This window comes from Dasypus novemcinctus, chromosome 11 (assembly GCF_030445035.2).
Source record: "Dasypus novemcinctus isolate mDasNov1 chromosome 11, mDasNov1.1.hap2, whole genome shotgun sequence".
NCBI lineage: Eukaryota > Metazoa > Chordata > Mammalia > Cingulata > Dasypodidae > Dasypus > Dasypus novemcinctus.
Genome location: NC_080683.1, coordinates 18,833,787 through 18,851,469, shown reverse-complemented (window position 1 = coordinate 18,851,469; position 17,683 = coordinate 18,833,787). Strand labels below are relative to the sequence as shown.

Below are 17,683 nucleotides of genomic sequence, written 5' to 3'. Positions count from 1 at the left end.
CTCTTTGTGTCCCTGTATTGTTTTCCTGATTTCCTTTAATTCTTTGTCTATGTTTTCCTTAGCTCTTTGAGAATACTTCAGACCATTGTTTAAAAGTCTTTATCTGAAATGTCCCAGGTTTAACCCTACTCATTGAGTTCAGTCTTCTTTGTCTGGGCCATCTCAGACTAATGATTCAGTCTTCTTTGTCTGGGCCATCTCTTCCTGTTTTTTCCTATGGTTTGTAATATTTTGTTAAAACATGGGCATTTTGATATTTTAATATGTTATCACTGGAATTTAGACTCTGAGTCATCTGTCACATAAGCTAATGTTATGATAGAGCTTTCTTTGAATGTAAGAAGCTAACAAAAAAAAAGGAAAAACCGTAACACATCTTTCCCAGTTTTGCAGATTTACCTAAGTACTTTCCTTCAGTCTTATCTAAAATAAGTTTAGAAAATGGCTCCTGGCCAAAGTATAAGGGCCTCCGTGATCTCTTCTACTCTTGTGTTTTACTTTGGACATGTGTCGATGACCCCAAGGATTCCCCCATTTACACAGAACAAATTTCCCCTCTTCCCTAGCAAACATTTTCCTTATGGTCCTGGGAACTGCACTATATGTATTACAGCCATCTTTCCCTTGCCCCAGACAGCCATGTCTTGACTCTTCTCCCATAGTGTCGTGTAAGAGCTTGGTGTGCTGCCTTCTACATGAAGGGCAAGTTCTGGGATGGCGAGCCTGTGTTGAGTGTCTGGGTTAGTCCCTCAGTTAACCACCAGACAGATTGTGCCAGTCATGCTTGCTCCCAGTATGCACATGAGGGTTACTCTGCTCTCTCCAGAACCAGGACCAGTGACCCATGCTGAAGTGTGGGCCAGCTCCATGCCAAACCTATAAAGGGAAGGGATAGGGGCCATCCAGGGCAGCCATAAAATCCTACTGCTTTTAAGCAGCCTTTCTCTTGAAAGGTTCACTCTGTTACTATAATCCTTTCATTATTTTGTGGAGCTGTAAGAAAGATTTCTGCCAGTTCTTGCTGGTGGTTCAAAGCTTCTGTTGGGGCATGGAGTCCTGAAACATTTCACTCTACCATCTTCATTAGGGCAGTGGCATGAATAAACACATTTTAATTTTATTATTTTTGGCTTGTAAATTTTAAAGAGGTACTAGGCTTTAGAAGAGAGGTCAGCAACTTTGCCTCCAGTTTCTAAGCTCCCTCACTCCTTACTCCCTGTGCTAAAATCACTGCGGCCAGTCCCTGTTTATTGGCTCTGTTTTATTTTACATTTTGTTTTTAAATTTTTATATAATAAAATTGACATTTTTGGTGTACAGTTTTATGAGTTTGATAAATGCACAGATTTGCGTAAGCACCATTACAAGCAAGATATGAAACAGTTCCATTGTGTAAAACCCCCTCATACTCCCTTACATAGACAGTCCCTCACCTCATCCCTAACTCTTGAGAACCACTGATTTCCTCTCCATCCTTATGGTTTGCCTTTTCCAGTGTCATACAATTGAAATCATACAGACTATATCCTTTGAATCTGACTTATTTCACTTAGCATAATGTGCTTGAGATTTATTCATGCTGTTGTGTATATCCATAATGCTTTGCTTTTTAATATTGACTAGAATTCTGTTGTATGGTTTTACCATATGTTTATCCACTCACCCATTGAAATAGAGATGAATTGTTTCAGAGTTCTGGCAGTTGTGAATAATGCTACTATAAACTTGCATATAGCTATTTTGTGTGAACATATTATTAAGTTTTCATTTCACATGTTTAAATACCTAGGAGTGGTATTTCTGGGTAATATGACGTGTATGTTTCACATTATAAAAAGCATTGAAACTGTTTTCCAAAGTGGTTGTACCATTTTACATTCCTACCAGCAATGTATGAGAGTTCCAGTTGCTCCCTGTCCTCTACACAACTTATTATTATTATTATTATTTAATTGTAGATGTTTTCATTGGGGTGTAGTGTATCTTGTGGTTTTAATTTGCATTTCCCTTGTGACTAGTGATGCTGATCATCTTTTTGTATGCTTATTTGCCATCTGTATACCTTCTTTGGTAATGGGGCTGTTCAATGTTTTTCCCATTTTAAAAATTGAGTTGCTTTTTTTCTTTGAGAGTTCTGTATATATTCTGAAAATAAGTCTTTTGTCAGATAGTCGATTTGAAAAAATTTTCTCCCAATACCTGGTATGACTTTTCCTTGTCTAAATATTGCCTTATGTAGAACAATATTTTCAAAATTCTGATGAAGTCAAATTTATGATTTATTTTAAGGGCCATGCTTTCAGTATCAAATTTAAGAACTCTTTCCTTAATCCAAGGTCACACAATTTTTTTTCTTCTTTTCCTTTTTAAAAATTCCATAGTTTTACATTTTACATGTAGGTCTATGATCCATTTGGAATTAATTTTTATATAATATGTGAGGTGTATGTCAAGGCACATGACTTTTATATGAATATCCAATTATTACAGCACTATCTGTTTAAAGGCTTATGCTTTCCTATTAATATAGTTCTAATTTTTTCTGAAGTTATGTTCATTTGTATGCAGGCTTTTTTTTCTCTCTGTCTTCAGAGTGTATAATAAATGTTGGCCTATCTTTCAGTTCACTGACTTTACTCTCTCATCTCCATTTTACTATTGAGCCCATCACTGAATTTTATATTTCAAATACTGTATTTTTCAGTCCTAAAATTTCTATTTGGCTCTTTTTTATGGTTTCTATTTCTCCACTGAGAACTTCTATCTGTACAGTCTTTCAAGAGTGTTCCTCTTTACCTCATGGAGGGTGGTTATAATTGTTGCTTTGAAGCCCTCCTGTGGGTCATCTTAGGGTCAGCATCTGTTGATTGGCACTTTGTTGAGAAATATAAATGTTTCTGCTTCTTCATATGTTGAGTAATTTTGAAATGTATCCAAGATATTTGGATATTTATTATGAGGCTTTGGCCTTATAAGAATTTGGATCTTTTCAAAATCTTCTGGAGAATTTTTTTGTTTTGGCAGGCATTCAGTTTTTTGTGTTCAATGTCCATTCAGTTTTCAAAGTCTTTGCAAAGCTATCTGATCTAATTTGTGCATGTGCCACTCAGGATTTAATCTGATATTTAGGTGCTATATAATATTTGGTTTATATAATAGTTCAGTTTTAAAACCTTTTCTATACTGTTTCAGGTCTGTTCTGCATATGCACAGCTTTGGGATGAGCCTGGGCCTTGTTTTAGTTCATACATACATTTAGGAGGACCCCTTTCCAGTTGTCTTCTAAAAGGATTTACCCTACACTGTCTGGCTCCAGAGGCGCCTTTTCCTAGTCTTCTGGTTAGAAATCCAGGACTTTCTCCCAGAGCTTTAGTCGCTGTCACTGTTGTATAATTCTTTGTGACTGGAGTTGACCTCAAATGAAATGTCAATAGAAAAGAGAGGGTAAAAAATAACAGGGATTCCTCAACATTTTGTACCACAAATTCCTCTTTTCCTGGTTCCTCTGTCCAGGAAGATGGGTTTTCTCTCAGGATTTTAGGTATCTGTGTTGTTGCTGCTGCCATTGCCGCTATTGGAAGTATGGCTTTGGAATTGGGAACACCCTTGAAGCATGGCCAGGAGAAAAAAATAGGAAAATAAGTAAATAAAAGAAAATGGGAATTCTTCTCACATTCTCCACCTACAAGACAAATCCCATTTTTCCTGTTCTTTGGCCACAGGGTGGGGGTTAGTAAAAGCCTCCTGGAGGAAAATTCAAAAAGAAACTTGAAGAATGAATAGAATTTAGCAGGGGAAACTTGAGATTTATGGTGTGTGTGTGTGGGAGGGGGAGGTTGCAGGGCGTGGTCGTGTAAAATTGAGAATGTCCAAGCAGCGAGAACAGCATGTGCTGGGATGTAAAAGACTGTGTTTCAGCATGCTTGGAGGGAGAGGGAGCTTGAAATACTGCTGGAAAACTGGAGAGATGCTGGAAGGCCCTGCAGATTTTGTTAAATAGCCAAGAAAAAGTTTTAAGCACAGGAATAAAACCTCCAGAGATGAGAGAGGTTCTCAGAGGTCCTGTTAACCATTCATTTATAGACCGTCCTTTAACTTGAATTACCCTACAGGCTTTTACTACCTCACAGTAGAAGTTGACTCCTGTTTTATTTGTAGTAGATGATTTTATCCCACTTACTGGGAACACTTGGCTATAGCCCCAAATGACCCAGTAATACTAGAGATATGCTTAAAGGAATTGTTGCCTATTTTGAAAAAGTTTTCTCTGTTTCTAGCATCTATTCCAAAGAATATCTTTTTTACACTTCATGAAAAACTCTATGTTTTGATGAAAGGGAAAATGGGGACTTTCAACTTGTATCAATTCACTGGGCAACTTACTGAAGAATTGCTTGAACAACTGGAGAATTTAGGTTCTCATGGGACAATGGATTTGAACAACTTAGTAAGGTAAATAGATGCATTAATATGATTTAATCTTGCTTTTTTGGAATAAAAATTTAAGCCTGTAATTTAGACTTTAAAATCTACCAGGCAGATGAATGAAATCTATGTAACTGGACTATTAAGAAGTTTTTAAGCTTTTAAATTCTAATTAATGGGCAATTTTCAGTTTAGCATTCCTATTTTCTGGTTATCAAAGCAAATCCAATCTTTGTGGTACACTTACAGTAATTTCTGTTAAGCCATTCTACATGATTGTGTCTTCTCTATATGGATTTACCTCTTAAAATTCTTAGGAATCAGTCAGAATTTTGGTAAAAGAGTCAATGTAGTTTGTGATTTTTAGAACAAGAGGACATTGAGAGGTCAGGAGAGAGAACAGCTTCATGAAGTAGATGACAAGGGTACAAAAAATGGTTGAGGCTAAAAGTCAGCTGAGGCAAAGTCAGTGTTGGCCTATGCACTGAGCCTCAGCGTCCTGCTGGAGCGGAGCTGCTGACATGCACAACCAGGAAGCTGGAGTTGCCAGGTAGTGCTCAGCCACATTCTGAAGTTTTCTGGCAAAGTTCAGGACTGGGTATGGGCCATGTGAAAAATCTCCCACATGAATAAGGAGATTGAAGTTACCTGAAGTAGGTTTCCATCTCACATTCCTAAAATGTAGAAGACAGGATTCAACAGTTCTAGTTCCGACTCATGAAACAGAAAAGTATTGAATAATTTGTTAGAGGTCCAGAAGGAGGAGAAGGTGGAATGGAGAAAACTTTTGGTATGCCCATTATCTACAACAAAGCAAAGAAAATTTTTAGGTATCTTTGAAACCTTGGGAGAAGGGGATCTGGAAAAATTGCTTGTGAGAAGGCATGGTAAATAAAAATTAAGTAAACAATATTTGGTGTTACTAATCTAGGGCATCATAACAATCTGCTATTCTATTACTTAAGTTGCTACAATAATAATTTTGTTATAATTAATTTGAAACTTGTTGATAGGTATTAAATTTTAATATGCAATAAGTTAAATTTATAGGATCTTAAGAGATATTAGGAAATGTGGTGATTCTTTGGTTCTCTTTTGCTGCTTCCAAAAGTCATAGGCTATATCTTAGTGATTGCCATTTCTTGCTTAATAAATGCTTGTTGAATGCTATTGAGTCATTTTATTTCTGCATATCCTCTTACATTCGTCAGTGCTAATAATGCTTGTTTGGAAAGCATTTTAAAATCTTTAGGTACATAAGACCATAATTTCTGTTTCCCCAAAACAATCTTGACCATAGTAAGAAAATATTAAAATATTTTAAGAGTAAATTTTCCCCAAAAGTATTGCCACATATTATTTTCTACCCCTAATATATAGCTATTAAATAATGCCCTCTTCTGTATCCTGTATCTTGTGCCTTTCTTCTTTTGGTTGTTGGTATGACTTTTTGTGCATTTCTGTCTTTGTAGGTATCTCCTTTATCCAGTTACAGTGAATGCGCTCTTTAAAAAAGGCTTTTTCCCCACAAGTAAGAAGAAAAGCAGGGAGTTCCATCAGCATTTTCAAGCATATGATGAAGGTTTTGAGTATGGGTCCCAGATACCAGAATGTCTCCTAAGGTAGGGAGTTGTTTCCTGTAATTAATGTATTGACCAAGCTTCTTTCCACAACTCATGTATTTCTCTGTTCTAAGTAGACATAATAACAGTTTAGGTGGGAGAGAGAAGTTTTTTCTTTATGACCTATATGTTTTTAGTGTGTGTGAATTGACGGAGAAACAGAAGCAGAAGGAGAGAGAGATGGTCTTCTTCCTTTTTTTCTTTTTAATGAGCAAAAAATAAAAGAAAGAAAAATAAATGGAAATCGGATGAACAATTTAATTCACAGCCTTCTGTACCACTTGCTAGCGTTTTATGATCACATTCATTGCTACAGTTTGGATCCATTAAAACCCCAGCACAACCATTCTCACAATCAGACATTGTTGTCCTCATCCTCTTTCAGGCAAAAGTAATCTGGAGGTATAGCCAAATGTATTTCTCACAATTGGCTCGGATTAATGTTTATAAAATGCCTCATATGCAAAGTAAATGAATAATTTGTTTAATTTCTTGGCAGTAGGTCTACAATGGTGACTGGCAGAAAGATTAAATGGATTAAAGCTAGTTTGCTGTACCTGGCTAAACCCTGCCAGCAGTTGGTCCCTGCTGTGTTTTCATCCTGCAATTTATAGCAGCCAAAGAAAAAGCAAACAGAGCAAGTTGTGGGGCCCTGTTTTCTTAGTCAAAGCCAATCCTATAGGAATATAAACATTTATTTATTTGCAAAATACTAAAATATGGCTGGCTGCCTTACCCCTCAACTGTCTGAAGGTAGACCTTTCATGAAATTCCAGCTGAAAATAAAGAAATTTGGAGAATAGTAATTTCATAGACATTTCCGCTTTCATGCTGTGATCTGTTATCCCTGATGTGATTCTACCCATGTTCTTTTCTCTCACTTAGAAGCTGGTCAAAATCCAAAAAGTGGTTCCTCGCACTGCTTGAGAAAAACATTCCAGACATAAAAACATGCAAGCCTGCAAAAGATAATTCCATGGTAAGCATTCCTTAGATTTTTTGGTTAAAATATATGAGATATAGTAATAAACTATGATTATTAAAAATATATTTTTGCTAAAACATGTGGGACTAGATTCCATTTTTTGTGCCAAGCAGCATGCTACATGTTTTCTTGCATTATTGTATTATTACATTCTCCATTGGTGAAGTAGGTATTATTCCTGTACAATATGAGATAAAACTGAGGCTATGAACAACAAAATAAAATAAATTTCTGAGGTTCTTTATTGATATATACATTATCTTGTAGTTGGCTGTGTCAGTAGTGCCTGGTGGGAATGATGGTTAATTAAGAAAGTATAATAAAGCCCCAAATCTTCAAGACTGAGGAATGAATAAACATAAGGGGAGAATAGAATTATGGACCAAAGTAGACTTATTATTATTCTAGTAATAGAAGAACTTGCAACATTGATATAAAGACAGTGGTCACCAGAGGTTATGAGGGAAGGTAGAGGGAAGAATAGGTGTAACATGAGGCATTTTGGGACATTGGAATTGTTCAGCATTTGACGTTGGAATGACAGATATAGGTCATTACACATTTTGTCAAAACCTATAAAATTGCAGTACAAAATGTAAACTACAATGAAAACTATAGACCTTGATTAGTAGCAAGGCTTCAAAATTTGTTCATCAATTGTAACAAATGTACCACACTAATGAAAGATGTTACTAGGGGAAAGTGTGAGAAGGGGAGGAGGAAGGGTATATGGGAATCCCTTATATTTTCAATGTAACTTTTATGTAATCTAAAACTTCTTACAAAAATTCCAAAGCCTTCTTCATAAAAATGAAAAAGCCAATTATCAAAATCATTTGGAGGGACCAGGGAACCAGAATAGTCAAAATTTTTAAAAAAATAGCCAAGTTGAAGGGCTTATACATCCTAATTTCAAAACTTATTACAAAGATACAGCTATCAAAACGGGTGGTATCAGCAGAAGGACAGACCAGTGGAATTGTACAGAGAGCACAAACATAAATCTACTCTATGGGCAACTGATTTTTATAAGGGAGTCAAGTCCACTCAATGAGGGCTGAACAGTCTCTTCCACAAATAGTGGTGGTAAAACTGGATATCAACATGCAAAAGAATGAAAGTGGACCCCTACCTCGCACATAAACAAAATGGATTGACAACTTAAATATTAAGAAGCAAGACTCACAACTGAGCAGAGTCTAAGAGACAGATAAAGTAGATACAATCCCCAGGTATTGGTTCCTTTGAGGGCTAAAGAGACCCACGGGTTCTATGGTCATGGCAGACGGGGTTCACTGCCATGTCAGATGGCCCTTCTTTGGAGCTGGTGTTTCTGCATGATGGAACTGGACTCAGATGGGATCTCTTTTCATAAGACTTTCATCCTACTTTACTGGAATTGTAGTTGGTGTTGGGGTTTAAGATATATCTAGGGGATTTGAATCTCTGGACTGACAATATGATAGCCAGGCCCTAAGCGTCAACAGACTCCAGCTCCTACAATCTGATTTATTGGACTCACCTCACTCAGCTAAGACGGAGTTGAAGAAGGACAACCACCACACCATGGAGCCTAGAGTGCCTACAACTGAAAGCAGGAGGATTGCATCCAGTAACCATGTGGAATCTGAGCCTCCTCCTGACATAGAGGTGCAACGGACACAACCAATCCAAGGCCCACAGAGAAAAGGTGGCATTGGAGTGGGAAAAGTGGACATGATGGCTGATGGATATGGGGAGTGGCAGGAAGAGATGAGATGTGGAGGCGCCTTTGGGACTTGGAGTTGCCCTGGATGGTGCTTCAGGGGCAATCACCGGACATTGTAAATCCTCCCAGGGCCCACTGGATGGAATGTGGGAGAGTATGGGCCATGATGTGGACCATTGACCATGAGGTGCAGAGATGCCCAGAGATGTACTTGCCGGGTGCAATGGATGTGTCATGATGAGGGGAGTGAGTGTTGCTGGGGGGGGGGAATGGTGGGGTGGGGGTGGTGGGGCTGAATGGGACCTCATATATATATATATATTTTTTTTTTAATGTAACAGTTTTACAAAATCAATTAAAATTGTTTAAAAAAAAAAGAAGCAAGACTATAAACATCTTAAGGGAAAATAAACAGAAGTATCTGAAAGACCTTAATTTGGCAATAGATTCCTAGACTACACTGAAAGTGCAAGCAACAAAGGAAAAAATAGATAGTGTACTTCATCAGAATTAAACACTTTAGTGCATCTAAGGACGTTATCAAGTTAATGAAAAGGAAACCAACAGAATGGGAGAAAATATTTGGAAACCATATGTCTGATAAGGGTTTAATATTAAGAATATATAATAACTCCTACAAGGGAATAAAAAAAATGGGCAAAGTACTTGAATAGAAATTTCTCCAAAAAAGATACACAAATGTCCGATAGGCATGTGAAAAGATGGTCAACATCATTAACCATTTGGCAAATGCCAATAAAAACTATAATGAGATACCATATCATATGCAGTAGAGTGGCTACTATTAAAAAATGGAAAATAACAAGTATTATGATGTGGAGAAATAGGAACAGTTCTTCATTACTGTTGGGACTGTAAAATGGTTCAGTCACTGTGGAAAATTGGCAATTCCTCAGAAATTTAAGTACAAAATTACCACATGATCTGGCAATCCCACTTCTAGGTATATACCAGAAAGAACTGAAAGCAGGGAATGCAACAGATATTTGCACACCGATGTTTATAGTGGCTTTATTCACAGTTTCCAAAAAATGGAAGCAACCCAAGTGTCAATCGCTGTTGAATGAAGAAACAAAATGTGTTATATATACATACAGTGGAATATTTATTCAGCTGTAGAAAGGAATGAAGTTCTGACACATGAGAAAACATGGATGACCCTTAACAATATCATGTTGTATGAAAGAAACCAGACACAGAAGGACAACCATTATATTATCCCATTGATATGAAATAATTAGAATAAACAAATTCATAGAATCAGAAACAGGAATACAGGTTACCATGGGCCAGGATGGGGGTAGAGAATGGGGTTTTAATGCCTAATTGGTAGAATTTCTGTTTGGGTTGATAAAAAGTTTTAGTAATGGATAGTGGCAATGGTAATACAACATTGCAGATATAATTAATTAGCACCACTGAATTCTATATTTGAAAGTAGTGAGAATGGGAAATTTAAAGGTTGTGTATCTAGTTATCAGAATAAAAGTTTAAAAAAAAAATTAAAAAAGAAAGGATAATAAAGCTCTACAAAGTACTCTCTGTTCTCGATGCCACTACCACTAATTTTTTGCCTTTTCAAGGAGGTAGGATAGTATAATTTTAAAATTATACTAGGAGTCATGTCCTAAGAGTTATTCCAAATCTGTGGTTCTCCAAGTGTGGTACCCAGACCAGCAGCAAACTGTTGTTAACAAGCCCTCCAAGTGGTTTTCATGCTCACAGACAGCTGAGAACACTTCTCCAGAAGAATGGTCCTCAACCTGGCTGCTCATTAAAATCGCCTCAAGAGCTTCCAAAAATGACCCAGTGCCTTGGCCCATACTCAAGACTGGGATGCCTGGACTCATATCTGTTCATCATTTGTGTGACCCTGGGCAGCTAGTAACATCTCGGCCTCAGTTTCCTTACCTGTTAAATGGGACTTATGATAATACCTACCTCATGGCATTATTGTGGGGACTTAATAAGTTAATATTTGTAAAGTAGTTACAACAGTGCTTGGCACCTAGTAAGGGCTATGTAAAAGAGTTTGCTTTCATTGTTTTTATCATTTTAAAAAATCACTTAGAATCTTTTAGTATTTAAAAGTGACATTAAGAGTATTTGTTTGTTTTTTAGCTGTGTAGCAAGTGTTGTTGCAAACAATTCTGCTTAATACTCAAGATGAAGGTAGCCTATGTGAATATTTAGGTATCTCCGGCTGAATAAAGGGAACAAAATGCTATCCTGGAACTCCCTTACTGATAAATTATATTTCAACTAATATATATATATATTTTTTAAATTTTTATTTTGTTTAATTTTTCTTAAGGAGGCACAAGGGACTGAACCCAGGACCTTGCTTGTGGGAGGCAGGTGCTCAACCACTGGGCTATATCTGCTCCCCTCAGCTAGTATTTTACTTACAAGCAGACACAGACAAACCATGCAATTTTTTTTTTAATATTTATTTATTATTATTTTTTTTAATTACATTAAAAAAATATATGAGGTCCCATTCAACCCCACCGCCCCCGCCTCCCACTCCCCCCACAGCAACACTCTCTCCCATCATCGTGATACATCCATTGCACCTGGTAAGTTCATCTCTGAGCATCACTGCACCCCATAGTCAATGGTCCACATCATAGCCCAGACTCTCTCACGTTCCATCCAGTGGGCCCTGGGGGGATCTACAGTGTCCCGTAATTGTCCGTGAAGCACTATCCCGGACAACTCCACGTCCCGAAAACGCCTCCACATCTCATCTCTTCCTCCCGTTCCCCACACCCAGCAGCCCCCATGGCTACCGTTCCCACACCCATTCCACATTTTCTCTGTGGACATTGGATTGGTTGTGTCCATTGCACACCTATGTCAAGTGAGGGCTTAGATTGCACATGGGTACTGGATGCATTCTTCCCGCTTCTAGTTGTAGACACTCTAGGCTCCATGTTGTGGTGGTTGACCTTCTTCAACTCCATGTTAGCTGAGTGGAGTAAGTCCAATAAGTCAAAGTGTAGGAGCTGAAGTCTGTTGAGGCTCTGGGCCTGGGTGTCATATTATCAGTCCAGAGATTCAAATCCCCTACATATATCTTAAACCCAGCACCAACTACAATTCCAATAAAGTAGCATGCAAGTCTTGTGAAAAGAGATCCCCTCTGAGTCCATTTCCATCATGCAGAAACACCAGCTCCAAAGAAGGGCCATCTGTCATGGCAGTGAACCCCTTCTGCCATGACCATAGAACCCGTGGGTCTCTTTATCCCTCAAAAGAACCAATACCTGGGGTTGTATCTACCTTATCTGTCTCTTAGACTCTGTTCAGTTGTACATAGGGGTATTCCTTCTGACAACCTCCAGACTCTTTTTTAGAGACTCACAGCCTTATAATCTCATTTCTCCTTTCCATTTCCCCCTTACATTAGGTCAAACCGCTTCCCGAAGTCATGTTATTATATGTAGACAGGTATATTCTGCTGTTCCGCATTGAATCTTTAATTCAAGGTCATTTTCTAGTTGCTTCTTCAGCTGGTATGTGGTAGTGATCCCTCGGTGCCAGGGAGGCTCATCCCCGGGTGTCGTGTCCCACGCTGGGGGGAATGAAACCATGCAATTTTGTTTGCAGGTAAGGATTTAGGGCAAAGCCACATGGGTATGAAAAGTGCAGACAGGTAGATCTCTAATCAATGCAGACAATGTTTTAAAGCCGTTTAAAGCCGAGCTAAATCTAGCTAATGGCAATACTTCTAGAAGAGCATTTATTTTTCTTACTTCAAAACAATGAGGCATTTTAATCACAGTCACTCTAACTCCCTATTTGTATGAAGACAAAATTGGAAGTTCTCTGGTGATAAAATTTAGCTTAAACATTTATGAGCAGTTTAATTTCTTTTTTTGTGTGTATTGCTTCTCTGTTTTCCTGTACAGTGTTCACAATGACCTTATGTTTTTGTGCCCACATTCTTTTTAAGTGAGTCAAGAAGAAAATGAAAGATTCTGTTGTCTTCTACTACATAAGTGGATTTCAGTGGCCTAGTTAAACAGAATATTGGGTAGAACTTTTTGTATGTTTTAAAATATTCTACAGACATTTTATCCCATAATAAAGATAAAATATGATTTTTCCATATTTTTCTAGATATATATTAAACCAGTATTTTTGTTTAAAATTATATTGTTCTGCAGAATAGCATATTAGAAGAATGAGATATATCTATAGGATTTCCATGAGTTATTGATGCAGGCTTTATAACTTTGGGCTGTAACAACTTATAAATATGATAGAAACCAGCAGTGGTAGAAATTTATACTTAAACTATTTTCAACTCTGCTAATTTGTTATTACAAAAGTAACAGCAATATGTCATCAGCTTACATTTGTGTGGTGCTTACTCTGTGCCAGGCTACTGTTGTACATTTAACAAATTCATGATCTCACTTATTTTTCATAATAACTTCAATCCTCAGAAAACGGGATTATTAAATTGAGAAAGCTACTATGATCAGAGTGGCTAATTACTTTTGAAAAATTACATGCCTTAGAAAGTAACAGTAACAGTCTATATCATCATGTATTTTTTTGAAAGTGATTAAATAGTCATTTACCGGGCCATAGGATCTGAAACAAAACTACTGTATTGTGGTTCTCCATTCTCTTAATCTCTACTGTAGCACATTGGCTTAGGATATGGGCCCTGAAACCATGTTCACAGGGTTCTGCTGCTCTCAGCTCAACCACCACTGAGCAGCTGTGTGTCTCCTGCAGTTGCCTAACTTTATTTTATGTGTCCTCAAAAGTGAAATGCTGGAGATAATAGTACCTCCTCCTTGGAGTTGTGGTGAGGAGTGAAATGGTTAAATACTTATAAAGCACTTAAAATCATACTTATTAATTTTTAATTGGTGCTGCTTCTGCTTGGGGTGATGGAATAATTTTGTTACCATATAGTGGTGATATCAAAATAACATGGCAAATGTAATTCAACACCTTTGAGTTATATATCTGAATGTGGTTAAAAGGGGAAATTTTAAGTGGTATCTTTGTTGCTAGAATTAAAATTAAAAACAAACAAACAACCATTGGACTGTAAAACACGCAGTGAACCCTAATGTAAAGTATGAACTGTAGTTAATGGTGCAGTTATAATACTATTCTGTCATTAATTGTGACAAAGACACCACACTAATGCAAAATATTACAAATGGGGACAGGTATATAGAAAATCTGTATTTTCTGCATGATCTTTTTATAAACCTACAATTTCTCTAATAAAAACAACCAACCAAATAAATGGTATAGAAGAACCATTTATTTGAACCTATAATTAGTACTATATCCATTAAATATGTGTCCCAGAGACTTAAATCTTCCAGAGGCGCCTTGAATCTCAACACACTTGAAGCCAACACCTACTCTCCAGTTCAACAGACTCACCCAGGACAAAACTAACAAAGGGATGATGATGGACAATGCCCAACCCAAGAAGCAGAGAGTATCTTCAACTGCAAGAAGACAGTTCCATCCCTCTGCCCCATGGGATCTAAGCCCCGTCTCAGTCGGAAGCAGAGTTGGGCATCACCATCCCCAGTTCCTCAAGACAGAGGAACAAACAAACAGAAGCTATGGACTAAAGTAGACTTATTATTATTCTAGTGATGGAAGAACTTGTAATATTGATATAATGACAGTAGTCACCAGAGGTTGAGTGTCACACCGAGGGGAGTGACAGGGAACAATAAAGTAGCATGGGTATTTTTGAGACATTGGAATCATTCTGCTGACCTGGAAGCAACCATGCTAGGTGGCCTTGCAAGGGTCCCCATGCTGAACTGACAGCCTTCAAGTCAAATGTCAGTAGAAAAGGGTCACTTGGAGAACAGGGCATCTCACACAGGTGGTGGGACTCCTGGATGTGCAGAGGTGGGTCTGGGGACTGAGGCAGGTCTAGAGGTCCTTTGAGCACAGCTCCTCTCACTCAGCAGCAGAGTAGGGAGTAGGGACTTTAGGGCTTCTATTCAATTCTCACGGCAAATCTATGAAGTAGGTACCATATGACCATTTTATAGGTAAGGAAACTGAGGCACAGAGAGCTTAAAGTGACTTGCCCAAGGTAGCCCAACTCTTAAATAGCTAAGCCAGTATTTGAACCAAGGCAATAAAGCAGTTGATCTCCAGAGCCCGTGCTCCTAATTACTATATGACCAGTAAGTGTGTAAATCTCTTATCTTGCCTTGCCTGCAAGTCCAGGAATGGCAGGAATAATATCTTTTGAATGTATGAAAAATGCGTAAGCTGATGTGATGTTTATTAACATCAGTCTTTATCACATAATCGTGGTTTGATGCTATTTATTTCTTTTGAATAGGCATTAATGCCGGCTCTGCTGGATATGATAGAGACGGAAACAAATGAACAAAATGGTCCCAAATACGGGCTTTTACTCCTTTGGGCTTCTCTGTCAAATGCTGTTCCTGTAAGTATACTAATAAAGCAAGGGTTGCATTTCTGTCTGGTGTACTTTCTTTTCTTCTTTTTTTCCTTCTTTCTTTTTTAGGAGGTACTGGGGATTGAACTTAGTACCTTGTACATGAGAAGCAGGCTCTTTACCACTGAGCTACACCCATTGCCCAGTACTTTAATTTTTTCCCTTCATTTTCCTTTCTTTTTTATTTTTTTCAGTGCTTTCACTTTTTATAATGGGGAAGAAAAAGGCTACAGTGGATTTGGTTGTGAGAAAGAAAAAAACAAAACTGAATACCTAATGAAATCTGATAAGGTCAAAAGGAGGCAAAGCAGAGATGTGAAGTGAATTTTGTCCTCTGAAAGGCAGCATGTAAAAGGCCACGGGAAAAACTTGCCCTTTGGGGCCAGTTTTGACAACAGCTGCTTACGGAGCCCTTTCTGTGTGTCAGTATCTGTTATGTAAAGATGGATAAGGCCTGGCCCCAACCTATCTAAGAGGTTGTTGTGAGGATGCAATGAGATAAGCCCGGCTGGCACCCATTGGACAAGAGTTCTTTGTCTTCCACCGCACTCATTCTCCTTCTGTGTGCCTTTCCCTTTTGCATTACTTTGCATCTCGGTCCTGTAAGCTTCCCTGTAAATGGAGCCGGTGTCTTTGGAACTTACAGTACTTCTAAAGAGAGAAGAGCCTCTTCAGCCTTTTCTTTTTAAAGTAGTCATTAACTAGATTAAAGCTGAGATTTGCCTGCCATTTCAGGTTCAACACAATCAACTTCCTGGGTCAGTAGGCTCTCACCTTAGACTAAGCTGCTACTTCTATTATCTGTGAAATTAAAGGGTACATTTTTTAATATATTTGTTTTCTACTAAACAGGAACATTCAACCCATCTCTAATGATACATATGATTATTTTCTTCCTTTTTCTTCTAGCAAATAGAAATAAAGGAGACATTTCCTCTATTGTTTATTTTTCCTTCACCTATGCAGGGATGGGTTGTTAAAGGCTTCCTAAGTACTGATATTCTAGTTTCCCTTAGCCAGTTGAAAAAAATTTTGGATAAAAAGCAGAAATAGAAATTTGGCCTCTCTGTTCAACTGCAAATCAGCAAGTAGAATATATAGTTTGTCTGGTGTGGATAAGTAAAAATAGTCTAATCATTTCTCCTCCTTTGTGCAGCTCTATTATTATTCTCTGATTTTTCCTCAAGCAGATTAAGCAATAGCAAAATGAAAAAGAAAATAGCAAAACAACTCCCAAAGCAGCAACAAAACAGCCACTTCCATGAAAGATTAATTTTCAAGATCTCATTAGAAAGGTCTCTGAGAAGAAAGCCATACAAAGCCCCATTGATCCAACACGAGGGAAGTCAGCTCTTCAGAATTTGTTCCTGGTGCTGATTCAAAGGGATTTAATTCGTTTATTTCAGAAAAGAAGTATCTGATGATTAGTGAAAATTCCATCTTGCTGGCTCTTGTTGGCAATTCTGAGAGGCAGCCTTGTATGTAGACGGAGACCCTGGAAAATCTTTAGAGTCAGGTCCAAAGCTAAATCCCATCACTGAGTGACAGTGGCCGATTGTTTAACCTCTGTGTGCTTTGGTGTCCTCATTTGTAAAAGTGGAATTAATACTACCTACCTCATGAGATAGTTGTGAGGATTACATGGAAAAGAAATGGAAGGTGGCTAATAGTATCTGGTACTTGATAAATGTCAGCTTTCTTCCCTTAGACAAATTATTGCCCTGGTTTAAATCGCTACTTTCAATGGACCATTAGCAATGAACATAGACTGCCCCGCCTTTCAAACACTTGATCCTTCGCAGGCCCCAGGGTCAGAGTGGCTGCTATCCTGGCGTCTGGGACCTGGCTTCTGAGCTGGGACAGCTGCTGGAAGCCCTGCCAGGGGTCTAGGGGGTGGGGCCAGTGCTTTCATGGCTCCCATATCGTATCTTTAGTTCCTCCCTATTTTGTGCTCTGCCTCAAGGACCAATGGAACTCAGACCTCAGGTGCCAGATAAGCTTGGTACCAGGTCACTAGGAGGTTCCATTATAAGCCCATAATGGTGGAATTTGTTGGACTAGTCCAAGATATTAACCAAAATTTATGAAATTATTTTTATGGGAATAAGTTTTTCAAGTTCCAAAAAATTCCTGATTGTCAAATGAACCATTTAGAACATATCTCCAAATGCAATCTTAATGCTGACATTTTACCTTTTCTATCTGCTTCTTCTCTGGAGTCCTTTCAAAGTACTCCAGGAAAGTTCTTCCTTCTCCCTCTTTTCCTTGGTTTATTCTTCTCTAAAGCAAAGGAAAGGCCTGTTTGCTGCCTCTGCAGTCCCTTGAGCCCAGTGTTCCTTCTCCTTTTTTCCAGCTCCCGACCATGGACTTGAGCTCTTTGAAAAAATACTAATTGGTACTATAGAGGCATTGTTTACCTTCTGTCCCAGATATGAGTGCACAAAGACCTC

The 17,683-nt window shown here is 38.1% G+C and overlaps 1 protein-coding gene across 2 annotated transcripts in view; it reads left to right on the top strand.

Annotated features, from left to right (window-relative positions):
- CYP39A1 (cytochrome P450 family 39 subfamily A member 1) overlaps positions 1-17,683 on the top strand; it is a 104,978-nt gene that overhangs the window by 34,059 nt on the left and 53,236 nt on the right. For both annotated transcript variants that reach the window (XM_058306827.2, XM_058306829.2), the window contains exons 3-6: positions 4,278-4,452; positions 5,898-6,047; positions 6,933-7,026; positions 15,114-15,221. In XM_058306827.2, coding sequence (XP_058162810.1) covers positions 4,278-4,452; positions 5,898-6,047; positions 6,933-7,026; positions 15,114-15,221 — 527 coding nt within the window. The remainder of the gene's footprint in view (positions 1-4,277; positions 4,453-5,897; positions 6,048-6,932; positions 7,027-15,113; positions 15,222-17,683) is intronic.